This window comes from Cyprinodon tularosa, unplaced genomic scaffold (assembly GCF_016077235.1).
Source record: "Cyprinodon tularosa strain WSP-4 unplaced genomic scaffold, ASM1607723v1 ctg172, whole genome shotgun sequence".
NCBI lineage: Eukaryota > Metazoa > Chordata > Actinopteri > Cyprinodontiformes > Cyprinodontidae > Cyprinodon > Cyprinodon tularosa.
This window is the reverse complement of record NW_024038551.1, coordinates 241,087-264,433: the sequence shown is the minus strand read 5'-3', so window position 1 is coordinate 264,433 and position 23,347 is coordinate 241,087. Positions and strand designations below refer to the sequence as shown.

The following is a 23,347-nucleotide window of genomic DNA, read 5'->3' as shown; positions in this document are numbered from 1 at the left end:
CTCAAACCCCAATTTCTTCTTTTTCTACCTCTGCTATTGAGTCTCCTGCTTCTTTTAGTTTTTCTCAGCCAAATTAGAACATTGTGCTGCTCCCTTCATCTTTCATTTGTCTGTTGTATCTTTAGAAGTAAAATAAAGAGGCAACTGGAGAGACTTAATTGTAAGAAGGAAAGATGGTGTCAGCCCCGGAGTTCTGAAGGCCTGTGCAGAGCAGCTCTGTGGGATTCTACAGCACCTTGTTGTGCCATATGCTATGATCATCCTTTTTGGACAGCGGGAACCAGTGTCCATATTTTATCTTGACATGATGATGTGGAATCTCTGCAACAACCCCCGTTTCAGCCAAGGCCTCCACAGGCAAGTCACAGAGGTGTGACCAACAACCATCCCCCTCTGTGTGAGGACAGACAAAACCACAGAGCACACAGAATTCTTTCTCTTTTGCTTCCTCCTCTCTTAACCTTCTGCGATCCTTGCCTCCTCTCCCTTGCCCAGGAAGCTGGGGTCCGCTTTGGCTGGTTCTCCACCACAGTGGAGATGGAGGCCCTAGGGGAACCAGATCTCCAGAACCATCAAGGATAAGTCAGAACCTTTCAGAACCAAACTGCTGCAAACAGACCTTTTGCAACACATTTCTCTTGAATTTCAGAAGTAATAGAGCCAGACTGGAGAGAAGGACTGCCTGATGAACGACTGAGACAAAGAACACCTGGTCTCTACCCTGACTGCCGAGCACCTGAGTGAACTTGGCCCCCCCACCTTCTTCAAATCAGACAAAATTAGTATCAAACGTTTGTGCTCCGTTTTTGCTGGTTTGTGCAGCAAAAATTTTCATTTGTGCCGTTATAATTTTTTTAAAAGTTTAAAACTATATAATCATAGGTTAGCAACTTATATTTTTAGTTATATTTTTATGAAATTCAGAGTCAGAATTAACAAATGTTCACCGACCTTTGATGATTATGATTCTACAATTATTAATATCATTAAAATGATAGCAGTACAAAACATATATATATAATTTAAAATATGCTTTTAAAATTTTTAATACATTTATTTTAAATATTTTATATTTAAAAATGATTTTAAAATGTTATATTTATGTACGGCAAAGATTTTCATTTGTACTACTATGATTTTAATGATATCAATAATATTTTGTAGAGGTCATCAAAGGTCAGTTAACATTTGTTTTTGCTGCACAAACCAGCACAAACGTAGCATTAACGTTTGACATGTTCTAACACAGTTAGTAGGACTGTGTGTCATAAACAATATATAACAGCTGAAATAATATCTGATTAAATAAGATATTTTACCATCCTACCGGGGAGGGCAATATACATCTTAAAGTATCAGAAATATGAATTCCCAGCTGGCTGGGAATAGAAATGAACATAAAATCACAACAACCTCTTCAACCTTTGTCTGACTCAGGAGACAGTCCCAGTGATGTGGAAGACCTCCTTGTTCCAGTGACAAAGAAGACTCAGCCAACAGTCATTAGTGACTCACCTGTTGCCCTGACATCCCACATTAATAAGGTCCCAGATAGACTTCTGTTGGTTCACCTCAGCAAGCAAACAACCGGCTATCAGGAACCCCTGCAGTTTGCTTATCCCCGTGGAGTTGGATTTGATGATGCCATCATACACCTGCTTCAACAAACCCACTGTCATTCAGACAAGGCAGATGGCACTGTGAGGATCCTTTTCTTTGGTTTCTCCAGAACATTTAACATGATTCAGTCTGACAGTAACGTCAGTTGTCAGAGCCGGGAAGTCAGAGATCCAGTGATCTGCTGAAGGAGAATCCAAGACAGAGTCAGGTCATAGTTCCAGATACCGTACACAGTGGGGCTAACAGGCTAGATGAGGGCAGGCAGACTCAGTGCTTGGGAAATGGTTCCAGTCGGTACACAAGCAGGCAGAGATCAGGCAGGAGTCAGAAAACAGGTCAGGCGAACAGATCAGATGGGAACAGGCAGGCTCAGAGGTCGAGAGGCAGAACAGGTCAAGATCAGGTAGTCAGAACACAAGTAGGCTAGAATAATTCTTAACCACGGCTCGAATAATCTGGCCCTGACAACTGGTCTGAAGGCTGGTTAAATAATGCAGTCAATAATGAGACTAATACAGGTGGATAAGATGAGCGGCAATGACAACTGGGCAGAGCTAAGTAGGTGTGTGAAATTAGTAATAAGACAAGGCATCAGTGCTGAGATCATGACACACTCTATGGTACGGTGTGGAAACAATCATCTGATCTTGAATGTCAACAAAACAAGGACTATGACTGTATATTTCAGAAGAAAGAGGAACAAGTTGAATCCTGTTAAACATCTTTAGAGAAAAAGTGGATGTGGTGGAGGAGTAGAAATAGCTTGGCATTCACCTGGACAACAAACTAGACCGGAGAAACATCTTTGAAGCCGTATACAAGAAGGAACAGAACTGATTGGAGGAAGCTTAGGTCGTTCAATGTTCGCAGAAAGATGCTGTAGATCTTCCATCACTCTGTTGTGGAGAGTCAGGAGAGTATGTCACCAGACTGTTAAACAACAAAGTGTCTTCAGTCAGAGGCTTATCCAGACCTGCTAGAAGACAGACTACTACAGAACATGCTTCCTGCCTACGGCTTTCCACATCCACAACAAGTCATGCTCTCAAAAATGCAATGAGATACTTTTAACATTCATTAAGCCTTTGGGATGTATAACATATCTTTGAATAGTATTGATTAAATAAACTAACTTACCTTTCAAGTTAAACAGGACTTTCTGGGAAATCAGTGCAAGAAGTCCCAGTTACTGATCCAGCTGATGTTTCCTTTGAATACTTTGGAATAAAACTTGGGACGATGTCTCTACCTCCAAGTGACTTTTACGTATGTTTGATTATGGAGAGTCTATGCATACTTGGTCGATACCAGTTAACACATCATCATAAAGGAAATACGCTTCAGCGCCCATAGGTGCAGTGGATCCAGTTTGGATAAATCTGACCTTAATAATCAAGATGGTCCAAAGTATCCTCATGATTATTAGGTTTACAAAAATCTGTGTTTAAGCATCGGTCTGGGATGTCAAATTCCACTCCTCAAGGCTCGGTTTCCTTTAACCATCATATGTTCCCCTGATCAGAACTACTGAATCAAATGTCAAGTTCTGCTGAGCCCTCATGGACTGGAGTTTGACACATATGGTAGAACTTTAAATCCTTTCTTCGCCAAGTCCACAGTTTTCATCCAGAACCAGAAACCATCTGAACCAAACTGTATTACAAGGTCACAGCAACAAGTTTTCTGTCAAAACTTTTTTTTTATTTTCAAAAATAAGACATCTACTAAAAATTTAGAGTGATGCAGAATAGACATACCATTATACTGAAGAAAAGGGAATGTCAATAATTTTTTTATTAATTAATTTAGTGTCAGACGGTTATTGTTTTTTTTTCTGGACCTTAAATACTAATGCCGTAACATTAGAAAACCTTTAACTGTCAAATAGTACAGAATGGCAGCACCTCTTAGGGGAAGCAAGGAGTTGAACTTGTAGTATCACTTTTAGGCCTGGGAAATGATGCCTTCTTTAGCAGCTGCTTACCCAAAGAATTCCAGCACCTCCAGGACTGGAAAATAGATTCTACAATGGAAACTGTTTTAATAACACACATCTAGTTATGGTTTAATAATCCTAAACAATGGAAAATATATATATGCCTATAAATAAAGAAAAAATTAATAATTTTGATCCTTTGTGATCCCAAAGTGGAGGACTTCTGGTGTTTTCAGCTGCTAGGTGAAGGTTTACAACGGAAGAAAAAAAAAACAACTATTTACAAGGAAAATAGAAAATATGTTCACTTAACTGCAGAGATGTAAAGACGCCACCTGCAGTCAAAAAGAAACTCCACTGTTCATCGTAACTGATTGCACACAAGTGATGTTATGAGTTATTTTTGCTTTTACTAATTGCTATCTGTTTCTGGAAGCACCAGGGGTCTTCTCTGCATCACAACAGTAGAAGTTAATTGTTCAGCCTGCTGTGAGTGGCTCAGATGTTTTCTACTCCAAACATGGACATATTGCTTGTTTCGGTTCTGTGATGAGCTCAGAAAGACAAGAAGCAAGAAACTCGTTCTAAAAGTTGCCTGAAGCGGGTTATCGCCCTCACTGAGCCACTGATTTTCCTAATCTTTCCTTTTGTGTTCTTTGCATACCCTAAAGTCTCTGGAGGCTCCCTGCTGATCAGAACATTGCTAACCCTCCTAGCCCCACACATAGGGGGGCTGATAAACGCATCAGAAAGTATCTGTTCAGCAAGCAGAACCTCACATGTTCTGATTTGTGACGTTGTCTTAAGAGTTGAGGCTGCACTCAGAGTTATGTAACAAATCATCTAGTAGTCTGATGTGTTTTTTCCTTTCATCTCCATCCATTATGGATAAGTTTCAGCCTTGCTCTCCATCAGGGCTGATGCACTTCCCCCCTCCAGCTCTGTTTCTGTGTGTGCTGTCAACTGGAGTGTGAGATGGAGAGGAGGAAGAGAGGAAAACATTAACGGCAGGAGGAGATTCAGAGGAAGGAATCATAGGATCGTCTGGCCAGGATGAGAGTATTTATAGGAGGAGAGATGAGGAGGTAGAACAGCAGCGAGGAGAGCAGCAGAGACTGAGAGGGAGGAGGATCCTGACACAATAAGCCAAACAGGGAGACAAAGGAACGGGAGCAGGAGGAGGAGAGGGAACCATGCTGCGGAGGAAGAGGAGCGTTTCCTTTGGAGGCTTTGGATGGTGAGAGGGCTTGTTTCATTGTTCTATAGAGACCGCGATCTTCTACATTCACACTTTCAATGCTTTTCAGTCTGATTGCCTCATCTGCATCAAAGTGACATCACTGTGACATCACAGTTTCCTCAGCTCCTCAGGTCAATGGGTTTAAATCCATCCAGGAGTATTTTTGTTCTTCTTGAGACCGACTGTCTTAACTACAGGGATTGTTCTCTGCCAGCCTGGGACACATTTCTGCTCGGCTGCAGCCTGACAGGAAAACGTTAAACGGCTGCAGTTAATGAGCAACTTTCTGTGTTCTCAGGAATTTAAACTAGGTTGAGGGAGAGTCAGGGAGAGGCAGGGAGAGTCTCTGTGTGTTTATGTTTGTGTGTGTGCTGGGGGGGCGGTGTTTCTAAAACCTTTATTTATTAAGCACAGCAGACAATTCGAAATGTTTACATTAACAAAACATAATAGGAAAACACCTAGAAATGAATGTTATACATCCTACAGTAGGAGAGACAATATTAGGCAATATTTTGAAAAACTGAAGTGAAAAAATTATTAATGGAAACAATAGAAATGTGACCATACAGGTAAGACAAGCTAAGTGTATTTAGATAATAATTCATTTTTTTTAATGGAAGATATCTGCTACAATAAATAGCCAGGACCTGGTCAGGACTTTTTAGGACCTTACAATGACCATCCCATAATTATTAACGAAATGAATCAGAGCATGTTAAAGGTATAGAGGAAGATCTTTTATTTCTGGGTGGATCATCTAAATAAGTGAATATATGTTTACATAAGGCTGTCATACATGCTCATTTCCAGTTAACAACGCAGAATGTGTGGTGAAATACAGTTTCAATTAGTAATTTAAGCTCACCTTTTTAACCACGGTTCTTTAATAATGGCCAAGGGTCGTAAGAGAAAAAGTGTCTACCATATAGTTCCCGCTCTATATACCGATTGGGGAATTTAGGGGTTAGGGCAGACCTTTGGACACAGTAATATTGTATGAGCTATGAAAACAGCAACTTTTCTTCTTCTTCGGATTGGTGCTGTGGGACCGGTGTCGGGGGGGAGTCGTTCGGGGGCCGGGGTCGGGGTGGGGGTGCTGGCGCCGGTGCCGGGGGTTTTTGGGCATTGCCCGGCCCTACTGCGGGGTGGGTCTGGGGTGGCTCCTTGGGTCCGGGATCCCTGGGGCGCATTGCCCTTGGGCGGGGTCCCCGGTGGGGGTTCGGGGGTTCGGGTTCTGTGGGGAGTGCTGCTTGGGTTCTGGGCCGGTGTACGCCCGGCTATCTGTCCCTGCTGCCACGGCCTCTGGTGTGCCGGGGTGCCTCGGGGCCTGCTGGGCTGGGGGGGGCATGGACATTAACACCTATGGCAAGTGCTTACCCCCTCACGGGTTTGCACTCTGTAAGTGGGGGAAGGGGAGGGAGGGGGAGTAGGTATGATCTCGGCCTGGATGTCTTCTGTCGCTTGTGTGGTGAGTAGCTTGATTGTTATTGTAGGGGAGGGATTACATCTCCGGAGGGGGGGTGGGGGGTGGTGATAGAGGGAAGAAGATCTTTGAAGGGCTTTCGGTCTGGCTTCCTGTCTTGGTCCTGGTCCGTGCTGCCCCCTGGTGGGGCTTCGTCCGGGGTGGGGGCTCTGCGTGTTGCGCGTTGGCTGGCCGGCTGGGGTTGTCCCTCCCCTTATTCATTTATTTATTTATTATTATTTTTTTTTTTTTCTTCCTTTTATATTTTTTTTTTTTTTTTTTTTTATTATTATTTTTTTTTTTTTTTTTTTTAATTTATTTATTTAGTTTTTTTAATTTTATTTATTTATCTACTTATTTATTTTTTTTATTATTATTATTTTTCTGGATGGACAGGACGGGGGGAGGGTGGTGGTGTCGGCTCCGTGCCCGGCTGGCTGGTGGGTCCTGCTGCCGGTCCCGTGCCCCCGGGCTATGGTGGTGAAACTGGTGGGGCCCCCTTCTCTGGGGGGGCTCTCGGGGAACGGGGGTGCCTATTGGAGTCAGCGGGGGAGCTGGCTCCCTGGGAGTGCAGCAAGCACCCCAGTCCTTTGCTCCCCATCCCCGAAATCCTCCCTCTGCCTGCTCCATCACTCGGCCACACATGTAGGTTTTTGGGGAGGGGGTCGTTACTGGAGGGCCACACCTTCTGATGACGTCCCCCACCCCAATTTTATTTTGCATTTTAGACACTTCCATCTACATCATTTTCACAACACACATCTATGTAGGGCATTTTCGGGGGGTGGGGGTCAGGGCCACCGGGGGGGGGGTGCTTATTTTATGGGCCTCACCACGGTCGGCCTCCTCCATCCCCTCTCGCATCTAGACATTGAGGGTTGAGGGTTGTCGAAGGGGGGGGGTGTGCTGGCACCGTCTATCTCCTGGAGGGGGGGTGGAGTGTGCCGGACACCCCCTCTTGGTACTCCCAGTTTTAATTGCATCTGAGAGCAACACGCAACAACACCACATTCGAGCGGGCGCAGTGAGGATCGGGGTCTTCTCACACCCCTGTTCTCCGGCTGCCGCCTGGAGTCTGGGGCCTGGAGGAAGAGCGGGCCACCTGGTCCGTGGTTTTGGCTGGGGCTGGCTGCGGGGCCTAGGTGGCCTGCCGGTGGCGGGGCTGTCACCTCTGCTCTCCCCAAAGAAGGTTGGATGGAGGGGCATGAAGTGCCTGGTTGAAGGTTTTTTTTTTTTTTTTCTCTTTCTTTTCGGGGGGGGGGGCGGTTAGGGTTGGGTGGCCGGCGCGGGATGGGTGGGCCCCGGTCCCGGGGGGGGCTCTTGCTGGGGGTGGTCCGGTCCGTGTGCGGGGTGGGGGGCCGGGCTTGAAGCAGGAAAGAGATGGGTTGGTGTGGCGGTGTCGCCGCTCCCCTCCCCTCACATCCGGATTTTAGGTTCACTTATGGGGTCATCCGATAGTCCCGGGACCGACCACCGGTGTCACCGGGTTTTTGGTCCTGGTATTATAGGATGTGAGTGTTATGTGTGAATGTGTGTCCGCGTTGTTATTTTCTTTATTTATTATTATTATTATTTTATTCAATTTTTTTTTTTTTTTTTTTTTTTTTTTTTTTTTTTTCCCGTGGTACGAGTGGGGGCACTAGGGAGGGAAGGCATGATTGAGATGGTGTTTTTTTTTTTTTTTTTCCAGGTTGGGGTCTCAACCGCACCCTCTCCCAAATACATCTCAAGTCTCCGCTAAGTGCGGAGCCCATTCCCCCCGTCCTGCTTTCCCTCCGCTGGCTGGCGTCGGGGCTCACCGGTGCACTGGTGGAGCTGGGGGTGGATGCCCGGGGGACTGCTGGCTCATTCCTGGCGGCCTCTCCGCTGGCCCCGGCCGGCCGGGGCTTTGCTGGGGCTCCTGTCTGGGGATGGGGTGCCCTTGGGGCCTCGGATCCCTGGGGCCTGGGACTGGATCCGCTTCGGGGTGGGGCTGGGTGTTGTTCGGGGATTTTCGGGGTCGGTGCCGGTGCCTTCGCTACGATGCCGGTTCCTGGGCGGTGTTTCTTTCCTATGCCGGTTCTGTGGTATCGGTTCGGGGGGGGGGGGAGCTGCGCGGCATGGTGGGGTGCGGGTCTTGGGTCCTGTTTTGGGCTCTGGTTTTTCCGCTCGCACTTCTCTTGCCTATTTATTTTAATTGTAATTATTAATTAATTTATTTACATATTTATTTAGGTTTTTTTTTTTTTTTTTTTTTTTTTTTTTTTTTTTTCTCTTCCTCGGTGGGGGGGAGCGGTTGCGGGCGGGTCGGTGTCTGGTGTCCGCTGTCGCATTGTGGGGGCTCCTTTTTTTTTTTTTTTTTTTTTTTCTTTTTTTCTTTGGGGGGTTTGGCATGTCTGTTTTCTCGGGGGCGGGCGGGCCTGCTGGGTGGGGGGCCTGCTGGCGGCGCGCCGCTGGTGTGTGGGGGTCCGGGCGGCTCCGGCGGGGGTAGTGTTGGGGGGCCGGTCTGGGCGGGCTGGCTGCGCTGGCTGGGTATTCGGGTGGGTTTTCCCTCCTGGAGGCATGGCGGGGCTGCTCTGTTCCCGCTGATCGCGGCGGGTGGGGCTATGGGGCGGGTGGGGGCCTGGAGTGGCTATGGCCGGCGCGTGGTGGGGGGGCCGGGGCGGCGGAGCTGCTCGGGCCGCGTGTCAGGGCCTGGTGCGGGCTGCGGGGGGGGGGCGGCGGACGTGGCTGGGCTGCTTTGGCTTCGTCCGGTGGGGGGGGCGGCGCGGTTCGCTCCGCTCTGGCTTTGTGCTGCCCCTCGGGCTGCTGGAGGGGGTGGTTGCGCCGGCTGCGGTCTGCTCTTCTTGCGGTATTGCGCCGGGCGGCTTTTCTGCTCTCGGGCTGATTCTGTGCGCGGTGTGTTTCGTTGCGCGCTGTTGGCATCGGTCTTGGTGGGGTGGGGCTGCGCTTTTGGCTGGGGGGGCGTTTTGGGGGGGGTCCCGCGGCGCTCGTGGCCGGTTCGCGGCGGATGCGCATGGGCCCCGGCCGGGGGCGGGGCCGCCTGAGTGTTTTCCTGGGCGGTGCGGTCGCGGTGGGTGTTGCGGCCGGTCGCCGGGGCTTGGTGCGGGGGGGCGGGGCGTGTTTCGGTGCTCTGTGGGGCTGGGGCGTTTCGGTCGGCGCCGTGGGGGGGCTGGTGTTCGGTGCCCGGCCCTACTTCGGGGTGGCCGGCTGCCGGCGGGGCCCGCGGACTCGTCCCCGCGGCTCCCCGGGGCGCCGGCATGGCGGTGGCTGGGGGGCTTCTTCGTGGCTGTCTCTCCTCCTCCCTTGGTGGGGGTCTGATTTCCGGGGCTGGCCCCGCCTTGGTGCCTTCGCTTCTGGGGTCCCCTTGGGCGCCTGGGGCTTTGGGTCTCCCGGCGCTGGACTCAGTGCTCTGGGGGGTGTGCCTCTCCGGCTCTCCACAACCACTATTGAGCATTTTTTTCTATGGTTAAAACTTTACATGCACAAGTTCACCCTCACAAACAACTACAGGTGCTAGGCTTCAGGTACTTAGAGATTCACTTCCAAACAGAAACCCCACATTCATATCTTCAGGTAACAATAATATTACTTTAGCGATAGTTTCAAGGTGTTTGCTTTATTGTATATCTCGTACCATGTTTTTTGGTTGTGCTGTTCTTTTTTCTTTTTTTTTTTTTTTTCTCTCCATCTCATTACAGGTGTTGAAGCAGACTGAAAATGTTTTGTCATTGTCTCCTTCCTATCTCCTCTTTCTTTCATCTTTTGTCCTGTTTTTTTTTCTTTTTCTTTTTCCTTCTTCTTCCTCTGTTTTTCTGCTCTACTTACATTGCAGTGTCCATATGAACTGTAAAACTCCCTGCATAATTATAATAAAGCAATTTATATACATGAAACAAGTGGAGCGGTATGGCAATTGCGATACCGCTACACTTGTGAAAGTAAAATCTGTTGGGCTCCTTTTGGCATCAAGACAATTATTCTTATTGCCACCTTGCCAGACAGGACACTGTTAAAAAAAAAAAAAAAAACAGCAACTTTTAAACAGAGCGTGCACGAGGAGAAATTAGCTTGTGCACGCTCTCGCACGCGTTTAATAGGCTGTCCCTCTCCGGAGCGGGTACAGGGTTATGCATGTTTACTTTTTTTTTTACTTGGTTGTTTTAAAAAATTCATGAAAATCCTCCACTCTACCTTTAAGCTGTTTGTTTTAGTTTCTTGTATCCCACATGCTGAGGTGAGTGAAAACTCAATCTGTGGGGATACTGAAATGCAGTCTGAAATTAATTTAAAGACTTAGTCATTGCTGAGGTGTTGGAAATTATGCAGTATTGTGCTGCATGTACAGCATAGATGGCATGTCAGTGTTCTGGCTTCCATGAACCAGAACATTTGTTCAAATGTCACAAACATGGGGATGCTCTTAAATTTCACATTATGGGCTGCTCAGTGGTGCAGTTGGTAGCACTGCTGCTTTGCAGCAAGAAGGTTCCGGGTTCCATTCTTGGCCTGGCGTCTTTCTGCATGGAGATTGCACGTTTTCCCTGAGCATGCGTGGGTTCTTTACAAAAACATGACTGTTAGGCAGACATGGGCAATGTGGAGTCAACAAGTCATCTCCATGTCATGTATTGGTTCTACCCAGCCACTGCAGCAGGTGAGTCCAATCTTCACCGTGAATTAACCTGTGCAGATTGGACTCACCTGGTTAATTGGCTGGGTAGATTAAATACATGAAATGGAGATGACTTGTTGACTCCACATTGCCCATGTCTGCTGTTAGGTTTATTGGTTTCTCCTTAGGTGTGAGTGTGTGTGCGTGAATGGTTGTTTGCCTCTGTGTTGCCCTGCAATCGAGTGCTGACCTGTCCAAGGTGTACCCCACCCCTCACCCATAGACAGCTGGAGATAGGCACCAGCACCCCCATGACCTGCTTGGGATAAGCGTGAAAGTAAAATGGATGAAATTTTCACATGTACCGTACTTAATTTCTGGTGGTAAGGAGTAGTTTTGTTAATGGTGAACTCATTGTAGTAGATTAGCACTACAATGACGTCCTTCTCTGTCTTGCTTGATGCTTTCCCAACTCTCCTCTGCCTCCTTTGTCAATAATGGTACTTGTAATAAGTGTATATTTTTAACTTTGGAGGCGAGGGTGGTATTAGTCCTATATTTTCCCCGCTAGTCTCCAACCCATCCATGTTTCTAACATTTATTTCCCCGTTCAGCAACACATCAGCTGAGAAGCCGACCCTGGCAATTTTTATAGTGAGAAACATGGCCTTAGAGACACCAGGGGCCATAGCCAAATACTTGCTGGGGGCCAGAATGGACATCAAATCCTAACTGAAGCTGCTGGGTAAGGATAAGGTTAAGTTTAGTAAGATAGTTATTCATGCTGTCAGAAATGAATTATGTCACATTACGCCCATCGCAGGTTACTAAAATGAGAGTTGCTTCCCACTGGATGCTTGCCAAAACAATTTTGGACTCTGTAATTTTTCTCTGACTCCCTCCCTGATCTGACCAGTGATGACAAGTTTAGCCGCATGTCATCATTCAACTGCTCATTGTCTAGGTGGTGTCCTGAGAATCGGCTACATTGATAATTGGCCAACTTTTGCGAAAAGCTGGTCTGATTCGGAAAGCTGGCATCCATCCCACTTTGGTTCTTCCTTCAAAACCCCAACATGCCAGGGTGCAGACCAGGAAGCAGAGTCATAGTTAAACACACCTGTGTGCAACTTCTCTACCGCTACCCACCCATTACCCATCTACTCAGTACCTTACACACAGCCAAAATCAAATACATTAGGAAAAAATCCTACAGGATTAAATCTTAACAATCTTATTAAAATTAATGAGTGCAATTTATAAAAAAGTTGAAATAATTTAATATAGTTAATAAAATATAAGACTCTTCTCTTCGAAAAGGTTATTGAACAATGATTTGTGATAAGTTTTATTTATGTTGTCTTACAGAAACTTGGCTGAAGCAAGAGTATTATGTTAGCCTAAATGAGGCAACTCCCTCTACTTATGTAAATTTCCACATACCCTGAAGTTCTAGGCGAAGAGGAGTAGCCACAATCTTTCAGTTTGACTTACTGATTACTCCAAAGCCAGTTAATAATTACAACTATTTGAACATTTAACCCTAACTTTCCCTTAGCCAAATTGCAAAGTAACAAAACCTTTTCTTTTTGTAACTTTGTATAATAGCTTTATCTCATTTGTTCTTGTTTAGCTCTAAAATTATCCTGCAGAGGAATGTCAGCCGGGTTGCTGCCATCAACACCTTTTAGTATAGATGATAGACCTGGAACTGTTTTCATTGTTTAGTCCTTTTTGCTTTTCTCAACATAGCTATGCTCTAGGCTTTTACTGTGACTGACTGTGCTGTTTTTATTTCTTTTAGCATAAAAAAACAAGCTCAGAGCTCATCTGCTTAACTCTTTCTTTGAAAACCATTCTACCACGGAACGTATTTATAGATCAGTGCTTCTATGTTTGTGTGCTTCTCTTTCTTTCTGTTAAAATCGATTTTTTTCTTTACACTCTCACTGCATGCTTGGTGTGAGGGATTGCTTTAGAATCAAATAAACAATGCAAGTAAATGTCTACTGTCTCTATGTGAATCTGAGAGAGAATCCTGCAAAATCAATCGGCCTCATGCAAACATCTGTTCAAACAAATTAATTCCTAAATTGTTTGTACGATTGATGTAGGAGAAAATGTCCTAGTGCCAATTTTTCTCCTTTTTCTAATCTTCTCTTGGGTTTTCTTTGCATTTGGAAACAAATTTTCCGAATGTTCCAGACGGACGTAGGAGTCTTGTTCAATCAGTCAGCTGTTATCCAAACCTAGTTTTTCACTGAATCACCAGGTTTGTTGTTACTTAAAAATATTTTCCTTTTTATTAGGTTACATCATTATATATTATGCAGCTCTGCAATTACAAATTACATATTAATTGGCTGATTACAGAACTATGGGTCACTACACCTGCAGCCGGCATGTTGATTTTCAGGGGACTCTGGTTTAATTTGCTGTTATTTCATTAAAAGAAAAAATAGTCAGTGATTCTCTGTGAGATCAAGCTACTATTGAAATAACACCTGGAACAAAAAATGGTTAAAATATCAGCAAAGCTCTTCTAACAGTCAGACTTTCATTCATTTCCCTCCATGGCAGCTCCTTGGCTTTGTTATTACACTAAATGTGGATGTTTGGGTCTGAATTCATCAGAGTTTCACCATTAAAATTTTGATGTTTATGTCAGAGAGATGGAGAATGGATGAAGGGATGACAGACATGGTCTGGAGATGTGCAGCACAGGAGTGCGTGAATTAAAAGGACATTTAGCAGAATGTTGTCCTGTTGGTTGATGGTGAACTCATATTAAATTTACATCACATGTTCCGCCTCTTGCCTTTATCAGTAGTTTTTGGCTGTTTTCAGATCTAATGATTTTTCTTTTTATTTCTTATTTTATTTTCACTTCTGCAATGTTGCAGAAAGATGTTTTACAGCTCTTGTGATTTATTTCAACTGCTTGGATTTATTGGTGCTTTAATTCTGCTGTTCAGCTCGAAGTCAGCAGATTCTCAATCTCCAAACTGGAAAAGTATCTCTTTGCTAGAAGGGAGAAGATGAAAATAAAGTCATTTTATAAAAAAAAAAAGTATTCAGACATTTCATAATATAATTTGTTAATAGTTTTTATGTTTTCATTGCTTTGGTTTAGGAGAATTAGCTATCTAAACTAGATGTGACGATTTTCGCTTTACAGCAATGCATATTTAAAAATCAAAAGCATCCACTTAGATGGTCAATGTAGAATCTATGTCCCAATTTAAAATTTGAAATGTAATTAATCACGATAACCAATACATACTATAACAGAAGATAGAAACATGAATTACAGGCAATTTGTTTTTATTGAATTATTCTTCTTTAAACTTTGGTAACTGTTGGGTAAGTGGGCCATTTAATACATTTTCAGCGAGTATTATTGAGCGTCAATCTTGCTAAATGTGGTTCTTCTTCTATACAATGGCCTTATTAATAATAATCAAATTGAAAAAGTTTGCCTGAAAGATTAATGATTAAACTATACATTTATTATATGTGATAAATATTTCTATTTCTTTTTGGAAGTTTGGGATAGTGGAATAAATTAAAACAAGGTGACCTGGATTAGTTTAATTTAAGGGCTGAAGTATGGGTTTGAATATTTAATTATATCCAAGTTTATGTTTATTTAAATATTCTAAAAAAAAATCAGCATTAACATCTGATAAATCTTTTCAGAACCTATTCCATTACACACCACTCTCTAATAAAAATTCTATTTTGGTTGCAAATTGTTTCCTCAATATCAATTTCAATCAAGAAAAAGAACTACCTGTGTGTGATTTGTGGATGATTTACAGCGAAGTTTATGTTTATCAAAATCAAACAGGTGTGTATACTAATGAATCACTTTATTTTAGTAAATTATCCACATTAAACACAGGAAACATCAAAATAAAAATAAAAATTATAACAACAAAAAACAACTATAAAGAAACCCCCCAAATTTACCAAAAAAAAGAATAGGCTGAAGCAAAGCTTATTCTTACCTAGCCTGTTTTTATTAGTGTTGTACCGATACCGATACCAGTATTGGACGGCGCCCCGATACTGCCCTAAAATGGTGGTATCTGTATCGGCGAGTACCAACAAATTGGGCACCGATACCATTTTGAGAGCCATAAGTTTATTCAACTATTGTCACCCATTCCTGGTAGGCAATAAAAAGTTCTACTGGATTCACTTTGTATTAGATTTTTTCCTGATCTTTTTATGCAAGCCTTTAACATTTATTAAATCTTTTATTTTAAACAATATTTCAATATCTTTTGCAACTTTATTTCTGATATATTCTATGTGATGCTTCTCACTAAGTTTATTGTCTATAATAATCCCTAAAAATTTTGTCTCATGTACTCAATTTATGCATAGCTCTACATTATCATAGATCCAATTACCAGAGAAAACCATGAATTTAGTTTTAGTTTACTTTTTCTTATTTTTTTTAGCTTTTCCTCCATTTAATGACAACATATTGCCAAAACATATTTTTAATTCAGCCAACTCTTTTTCTACTATTTTTATCCATATTTTTTCCAGAACATGAGGTGATTTCTAAAAGTTACACAGTTCTTTAAAATTAGAAAGAAATGTAGCGATGTCACAAAATTTTATTTGCATTTTTTAAAACTGAAATATTTTCAAAAGTGAGTACTTCAAACTGTAACTTGAGTAGATGTTTGACCCAGTGCATTTTAAGTAAGATTTTACCATAATTATCAATACTTTCACTCAAGTTAAACTGTTAAGTACTTTATCAACCAGTGGTCTATTCATAAATTAAATCAAGCCTAAATCACTTTAATTTGTATTCTGTACAAGTTGAAGAACCATTCTAAAGCGTTTTCTGGTTACTCACCTGTAAGCTTAAAAAAAGTTTGGCAGGTTAAAAACAGGCTTGTGGCAACAAAAAGCCCTGAATTGGAATACTTAATAAAACAGTAAAGCATAACAATCATGTGTTTGGGTAAAGGTCATTTATAGTTTAAAAAAATTTAACTCAAAATTAGTTCATTTTCTACCTGCATTCATGTAACTTTTTATCTCCATTAAGAACCGGCTTGATCTTTTTGTTTAATTTAATCATGTCTGTCTCTTTACTACTTTTATTTATCAAAGTTATTCTTTTGGAGCCAATAAATTCTAAACCAAACAAATAAACTGCATACTAGATTATTTTATTAGTAGTAACACAAACTGATGAGGGAACAATAGGTTATCAGCAGGTGTTTGTTTAGGGCCCCATGGAGGCGGGGGCCCTGATATACAGACTGAGGTGCTCTCTCCAACATTAACAGCATGTTTGAGTTTCTTAATGCTCTTTTTCGTTTCCCCCGTTGCCCTGTAGCTGCGTGTCACCTCCTCCTGTTGCAATGTAGCTCACTCTGTTCTGCCGTTTCTTGTGTCACGTCAGGCTGACATGTTTTTTGTCGGGTTGTGGATGACTGGATAGGAGGAAGGGAAGGGATGAATTTAAAGCAGCTCTCACTGAATCTGTGTGAGATGAATACTCAACAGAGTCTGCAGATTCCTTTTCAGTGTGAGACATTTTTTTTAGCTCCACTGACCTTCTTTCTTCTCCCCTCCTTCTGTTTCGTCTTGGTCATTTCCTCATTTTATCATCTTCACTTTGCTCAGTCCTTCTCTAAATCCTCATTGCCTCCTTTCCTTCCTTCGTGTCCCTCCTATAATCTTCAGCTCCTCCAATTAACCTTGTTTTTCCAGTTTCCTTGTCATCCCTCCTTCATCCCAGAGTTTAGACTAAAAGAGTTGATGTCTTTAATAATGCAGGAGGAGCCAGAGGGCAGACAAGGGTACATCTTATATTAAACCCCCTGCCCCACCATTAGATGCTGCTGCCTCCTGCAGCAATGCTTCTCCTTTAAATTTGATCAGAAACGTGGACTCAGCTCAGATAAAGCTCTACATGTGGAGTGAAAAACGGAAAACTAAACTTCAGAAGATCATATTTCCTAAATGTCTGTTCTGATAAGTCTTGCAGACTAATGCCTCTGGATTAGAAAACCGGGAAGGAAAGGATAATAAAAGCTAATGTGAACATTTACAAGTGGGTCTTTTGAGACATTCAGCTGTGAGCAAATATAATTACAGCATCACCTGTTAACTCCCAATGTAGGTCAAGTAAAGTGATCCTGTTACACCGAGCTGCCTGAAGGACCAAGGAAGGAGGATGAAGGCTGGTCCTGATTTACTGCTGGATTGATAGTTTTGTCATGGAGCTGTTGGGTTTCTTTCCACCGCCTTCACCAGAGACAGATGGTTCTGTGGAGGAGGCCAGCAGCCGGAGTCAAATCGGTTTGAATCACTGGCTCTAGAGGTTCCTGAGGCCATTGATGCAACCAAGATGCCTGAAGAACCCGACCAAAGAGGAGGGACAGATGGCTATTGGTTGGTGATAGCATTTTGGAGTTTTCTCCAGGGGGGCTTTAAATTGAAAATAGACGTATACCAACAACCAATGAAACGTATACTGAGTTTTCACACCAGTATATTTATATGAGTACCAACAACAACAAAAAAATGGAAAAAAAAAAGAAAACTTAATCTAAAACAAAACATAATTTCATGTACATGTTTACTTTTTGTATATAAATGTTGCCCTTCTGAGGCTTTGTGAAGATAAATCTGTGTTTTGCATGGTCCAGTATTGTGTCACAAACCTAAAAAATAATGTTCCAGTTTAATAATGGAGAAGCTATTAGTCAGCTTTATACTTTTTGATATATAAAAACTATTTGTTTCAGAGAATGTGTTTAGTTAAAAGCAGCTATGCAAATTAACAAACATCTAGAAAAAATACACTATATTCTATTATTTTCCATGTAAATCCCAGATTGTTCATTCTTCTTTGGCTTTTCTAAAAAAAAAGTATAAAAGTGCTTTAAATCAGTCCTGTTTGTCTTTATCCATGCTGGTTCAGATCCTGATGTTTGAAAAAATGGGCAGGCAGTCAAGACAGCAGAATAAAGCCTTAGCCTCGCTGCATGCAGTTTACCAAGCCTGGTAGCTAAACCAGGAAAAAACAGAGTGTACCGTCTCCAAATGTCTTTTGGACCGCTGATTAATTTTGTTGTTCGGCTGATCAGGTCCAAAAATGTTCACCTCCAGCTTCTCTTTGTAAGTTTTCTTCCCTCCCACAACCTGGCCTGTCAATCACCCGCATAACAACTGTGAGGACAGTTTCTGTCACCTCAAGGTGCACCAGAGCTGCACCCTGAGTTCTCCTACACCTTTTAATTGCAGAGGAGCTACTGCCCATCTAGAACTTTTAACGAGAAACCAAGAGCAAACATTTTTGCTCCCTAGGATGGAAATATGTCACCAATCTGATGAAAAATGAATGAATGATGCTTTAGTCTTCATTAAAGATTAAATATTTATCTTGCAGATAGAAAAAATATATATAAATATATTTCGAAAAATTTTTATCTGTTTTTAATCAAGGTCATTGGGCTGGTGGGTCGGTACCCTAGCGCCCTCTATTGGCCAGCCGCCACTGTTATGTTTATGTTTGGGTATTTAGCAGATGCTTTTATCCGAAGCGACTTACAAAGTATACACAATGTTACAATGACGTAGGCATTAGCATCAAGGATCGTGCCTAAGGACCCACACTGGCAGCTCATCCCTCCCAGTGGGAATTCGCCTCCTGTGTGCAAGTCAGGTGACTCACCACCTGAGGTAGCCAGCCGCTAAACTTAGACTCAATCCAACAGAGACAAAGTATGTTTTAACCCACAACTAGAGCTAATGTCAGGTTTTCTGCTTGACATCACTATAACTGTAGAGCCAATACTGATTTGGATCAGATGCTGTAGACCTGTTAACCCTTTATAGGGCACTCAGTGAAATACATGCAACTTGCCCGAACATATTAAGATAAATAACAAAAGTGCTTCTATAAGACATTCTTGGGGAAAAAAAACTCAGTTTTTTTTTGTTTTGTTTGGTACAACATAACCTTAGAGGCATTAATGCTGATACAGTTACTTACATTTTTTAGTTTATAAACCTAAAAATAATTGTTAACTAGGCTTATTAACTTTTAAACTTAAATTTTTTTACTTTTATTTAGCTTTTTACCTTTTTTTTCTTAACTTGTTAACTTTTTTTTTCCAACTTAATTTACAGTAGGTAATAAATAATTGAAGGGCTCATCTAATTGGTCAAATGCCAAAATAAGATGTACCGCCACGTAGCAGTATCTTTGCTGAATGGCTATAGATGGATATAGATCTTGTGCTTCTAGACCTCACTGAGGAAGGGGGGGCGACTCCATTTGTAAGGGCTATGCAAGGGATCAAGGGTTAAACCTCAGGAGGGCACCAAACAGACGGCTTTAGACACAAAAGCAGGCCTCTTTTGGGGTTATAAAGCTGCCGAGAGGCACACAGGCAGACAGGTGGCGGCTGGTCCTCTGATTCCCATCAATAGGGCTTCTGGTGAAGTGTTTAACCTGACTATTAAGTGTTTAAACCAAGGGCACTGAGAAAGAGCGAGTCGAACGTCTGCACCCTATTTCATTATTCAAAAATCTGCTGTTTCTATCTCAATATTTAAATGTTGGAATTCTTGGTTAGAGTCGCTACTTTGCAGCCTTTGCAGCTGATCGCAGAAACTCCAGTCATACAGGTTCCAGGAGCTCAGAAGCACTCCAGTTGCACTGGCGCTGACTGCTTCTCTAATATACGCAACTGTTCAATTTTTACCGACTCCATGTCAGTCTGGGGCAGAGCAGATCGTTCATGAAGAAGGTCAGTTGATGAAAAGCAAAGTGCGGTTTACAAGCAAGAGGCTAAATTTGCAGTCTGTAGACTGAAAACTAATAAATATTTAAACTCTGATCCATGATAGATCTAGATAAATAGATCTAAAGAAAACACAGTGAACCAATTCTATGAATAGCTGGCTTTATTGTTCTATTTATGCTTAAAATAGCTCAGTCACCCATTTCTCGCTCAGTTCAACTCCAACAGGGAACCAGGCAGAAAGCACTGCACAGTTCTTTATTTCTACACTCAGTGAAATTGAGGGATGATTCAAATTCAAATTTATTTGCAAACAATGGGCGTTTCAGGGATGAGTCGTGCTTTAAGTTTACATTTAGGATTATACTGGTAATGTTTGGGGTTAGGATTGGTCATAAATGCACTAGTGTTGGCCTAGTGGTTAGAGCAGTACGCTCTGAGAAGGTTGCAAGAACCCCGTTCCACCCCCACAGCCTCCAATCTGGGTCCCTGAGCGAGACCTTTAACCCCACACTGCTCCATGGGTGCCGCACAATGGCAGCCTACTGGGAGCAGTAGGAGCAGTAGAGAATTAATTTCCCCTTTTTGTGGGGCAAATAAAGGGATTTATATTACATAAATGAATTATAATACAAAGGCCTTTTATGACTCCTTATATTACTTTTTATATCATTTGGTTCAGAACATGCAGCTGTAAATATTGAGGACTTCCTCCTATGTGTTAAATGATAGCTGACATACTGGTGGAACACTGAGGTTTTTTCCTGATCAAGCCGGTCACTGGAGGATCCACATCGCTCATTTCATTTCCTTGTGCTTTATGATGTCTTCCTCCTTCAGTTCAGAAGCACATGTGTGATGTATGGTAGCGGCAGCGCTTTAATAAACGTGTTTTTATTGCTATGAAGCGCTGAGATCACACCTTCCTCCATCACACCCTTCCAGGTTACTAAGGTTAATAAAGAGCGCAGCTGTAAATCCCCTACTGCTCCTCAGTGATGTTCTGTTCTCTTCTGCCTGTTATCAGAACCAGTGGAGAGCAGCATCCATTAACATCATGTTCTCTCTCTGTCTCTCTGCAGGATTGATAAGTCTACAGTCAGCTCCCTTAGAGCCCGGTGAGTACTTCCTGCAGTGGAGAGCAACTTATGGCAAAGCAGCAGAAATGCATTTTCTCAAAAAGAAGACATGACAATAAACATCTCCTGGTGCCTGGACAACAGTCATTAGCTCTGCACACATGTTACTTTTGGTTCCGTTCTCATATTACTGACGCTGGCATAGAAGACAGTCACATCCACTCACCTTTTTATCCGGCATTCCCCAAGGCTCTGTTTGAGGGTCCCTTTATGTTCTTGGTCCTTGGATTTTGTCATTTACTTTAAGATTGACCCTGGAAGACTCTGCAACTCTGGGTTGACAGTCTGGGTTTACTGCTACATATGTGTCCCAACAATCTCCCCCCATTCTGAGAAAAGGTTCATCATCCATCCATCATCCATCCATTATCTATACATCTATACATCCATCCATGCATCATCCATCCATCATCCATCCACTCATCCATCCACTCATCCATCCATCCATCCATGCATCATCCATCCATCATCCATCCACTCATCCATCCATCCATCCATCCATGCATCATCCATCCATCATCCATCCACTCATCCATCCATCCATCCATCCATGCATCATCCATCCATCATCCATCCACTCATCCATCCATCATCCATCCACTCATCCATCCATCCACTAATCCATCCACTCATCCATCCATCCATCCATGCATCATCCATCCATCATCCATCCACTCATCCATCCATCCATCAATCCAACCGTCATCCACCCACCCACCCATCCATCCTCTATACAACTATACATCGATCCATGCATCATCCATGGATTCCTAACACGTCCATCATCCATCGAGGCATCATTCATCAACCCATCAATCCATCATCCATATATGCATAAAGGTGTTTGTACACTTGAATGTGGTAATGTTATTTAATATATAATCAAATACATTTCTGACTGTTGTTTTTGAACCCAGCTGGCTGTGTGCTAGGACAACAGATATAATTGAGATTTAAGGTCAAATCTTGGTCAAACATTTAACTTTGCACACATATGTAATAAGATTTTTTTTTAAAAAGGCAAATGAAAATGTTTGAAAACCATTATCAGTAGGATTGAGAACCAGAGATTATCTTAAAAAAAATTTGGAATAAAGCAAATTGGAATAAAGCTATGTTCAGACAAACAAGGTAATGGGGAACAGACAAGAGGGAACCCATTTCACTTTAGCGGTCAAATGTAAAGATTGGCTCAGAAAACACATAAATCTTCATGTAAAATTTAAGTTTAAGCCCTTACTGAGTGTTACAGGTGTTACAGTTAGTGTCTGGATTGACTGGCATTGGTATTGGCATGCGATAGGGTAGCATGTGATCACCAAAAAGGAGGACCATAAGGCATCATATCAATAAATTACTAAGGTGTATATAAGAAAGTGTCATTTGGACCCCTTGGTCTGTTCCAATTAGCAAGTTTTCAAAACAAAACAAGGCTTTGTTGAGCTGCTGTATAAAACCTTGAAGTCAACGCTATTCCTGATATTTTGAATTGAAAAAGCTTTCAGGATGAGAAGCAAAGCGTCTTTACTTTTTTAACCAATGTCAAGCAGATATTTATCTGACACGGCCCCCCTCTTAGCCAATCATCTGTTAGACCAAGTAGTCGATGCATATTTTAACATTATATTGTTGGTTATTGGGCTGCATCAGCAAAAATGGGCTGGATGCGGCGCCGCACGCTGGACAATGCAATGAAAATCCAGACTGTCGGGCCTAGAGCCAAACATCTTGGCCACCCTAGCATGGGATCACTTATTAGCTCTAACACTTTTCCTGTCACTGCCAGACCTGGTAGGCCTACATATCTTGATCTCTGTAGTGAGAAAGTTGAGATGCGTCAAATGGTCAGCAAAAGCTTAGGATGTCAATGGATGATAGTCTAGCCAGGAGACGGACAGCGGTTGTATTTGTAAAAGCTGTCCAGGCCTCACCTTCAAAACTCAGAGGAATGTGCAGATAGCTTGTTCTGAGCCGACTGTGGGGGTTTGAAAGCATAATATCGGATCTCAGGGGGCCCAGAATGTCCTTTAACTCTTCTCCTCTGGTAGTGAGTGCCAGTTTACAATCTGTAAGCACTTTTTACCAATCCTACATCCTGGTCCAACCAATGTTCAATATTCCGTCCATTCAATTATTAATCTCATGGTTGTGCGGCTCAAAAAGGGTGATGTTGGCAGGTTATTCAGAACTGGGCCCAGTGTCTGTTTGAACCTGCTCATTTCCTGTCCTCTGGTTTCAGACAATGCAGAGCCTAAATGTGTGAACCCAGAGCCTCCCAGTTTCTCAGTAAGGTCGCTGTCTGATTTGTACGGAGCCCCTCTGATGACATGGTCAAAACAAATTTTTAATTGTGGCCACGAAGTAGTATTTTGTGCGCACGAAGTAGTATTTCGTGGCCACGCAATAAGTATAACGTGCGCACGAAATACTTATTAATAATATTAATATCATTCCTGGACAACTGGGTAAGCAAATCGAGCGTGCCTTCTCTAAGGTCTAAGGCGCGCTCGATTTGCTTACCCAGTCGGTCTCCGCCAGTCACGTGACATTTGTTGCTAAGACGC

General features: G+C 42.8%; 1 protein-coding gene across 4 annotated transcripts in view; it reads left to right on the top strand.

Moving 5' to 3' along the window:
- The first annotated feature begins 4,447 nt into the window (after nt 1-4,447).
- The window catches only part of LOC119781177 (rap1 GTPase-activating protein 2-like), a 49,085-nt gene continuing 30,185 nt past the window's right edge, over nt 4,448-23,347 (top strand). For 3 of the 4 annotated variants that reach the window (XM_038281571.1, XM_038281568.1, XM_038281567.1), the window contains exons 1-2: nt 4,448-4,793; nt 20,727-20,762. In XM_038281571.1, the coding sequence (XP_038137499.1) occupies nt 4,750-4,793; nt 20,727-20,762 (80 nt within the window). In that variant the 5' untranslated portion in view covers nt 4,448-4,749. The remainder of the gene's footprint in view (nt 4,794-20,726; nt 20,763-23,347) is intronic. The other variant, XM_038281566.1, reaches the window with a different exon arrangement.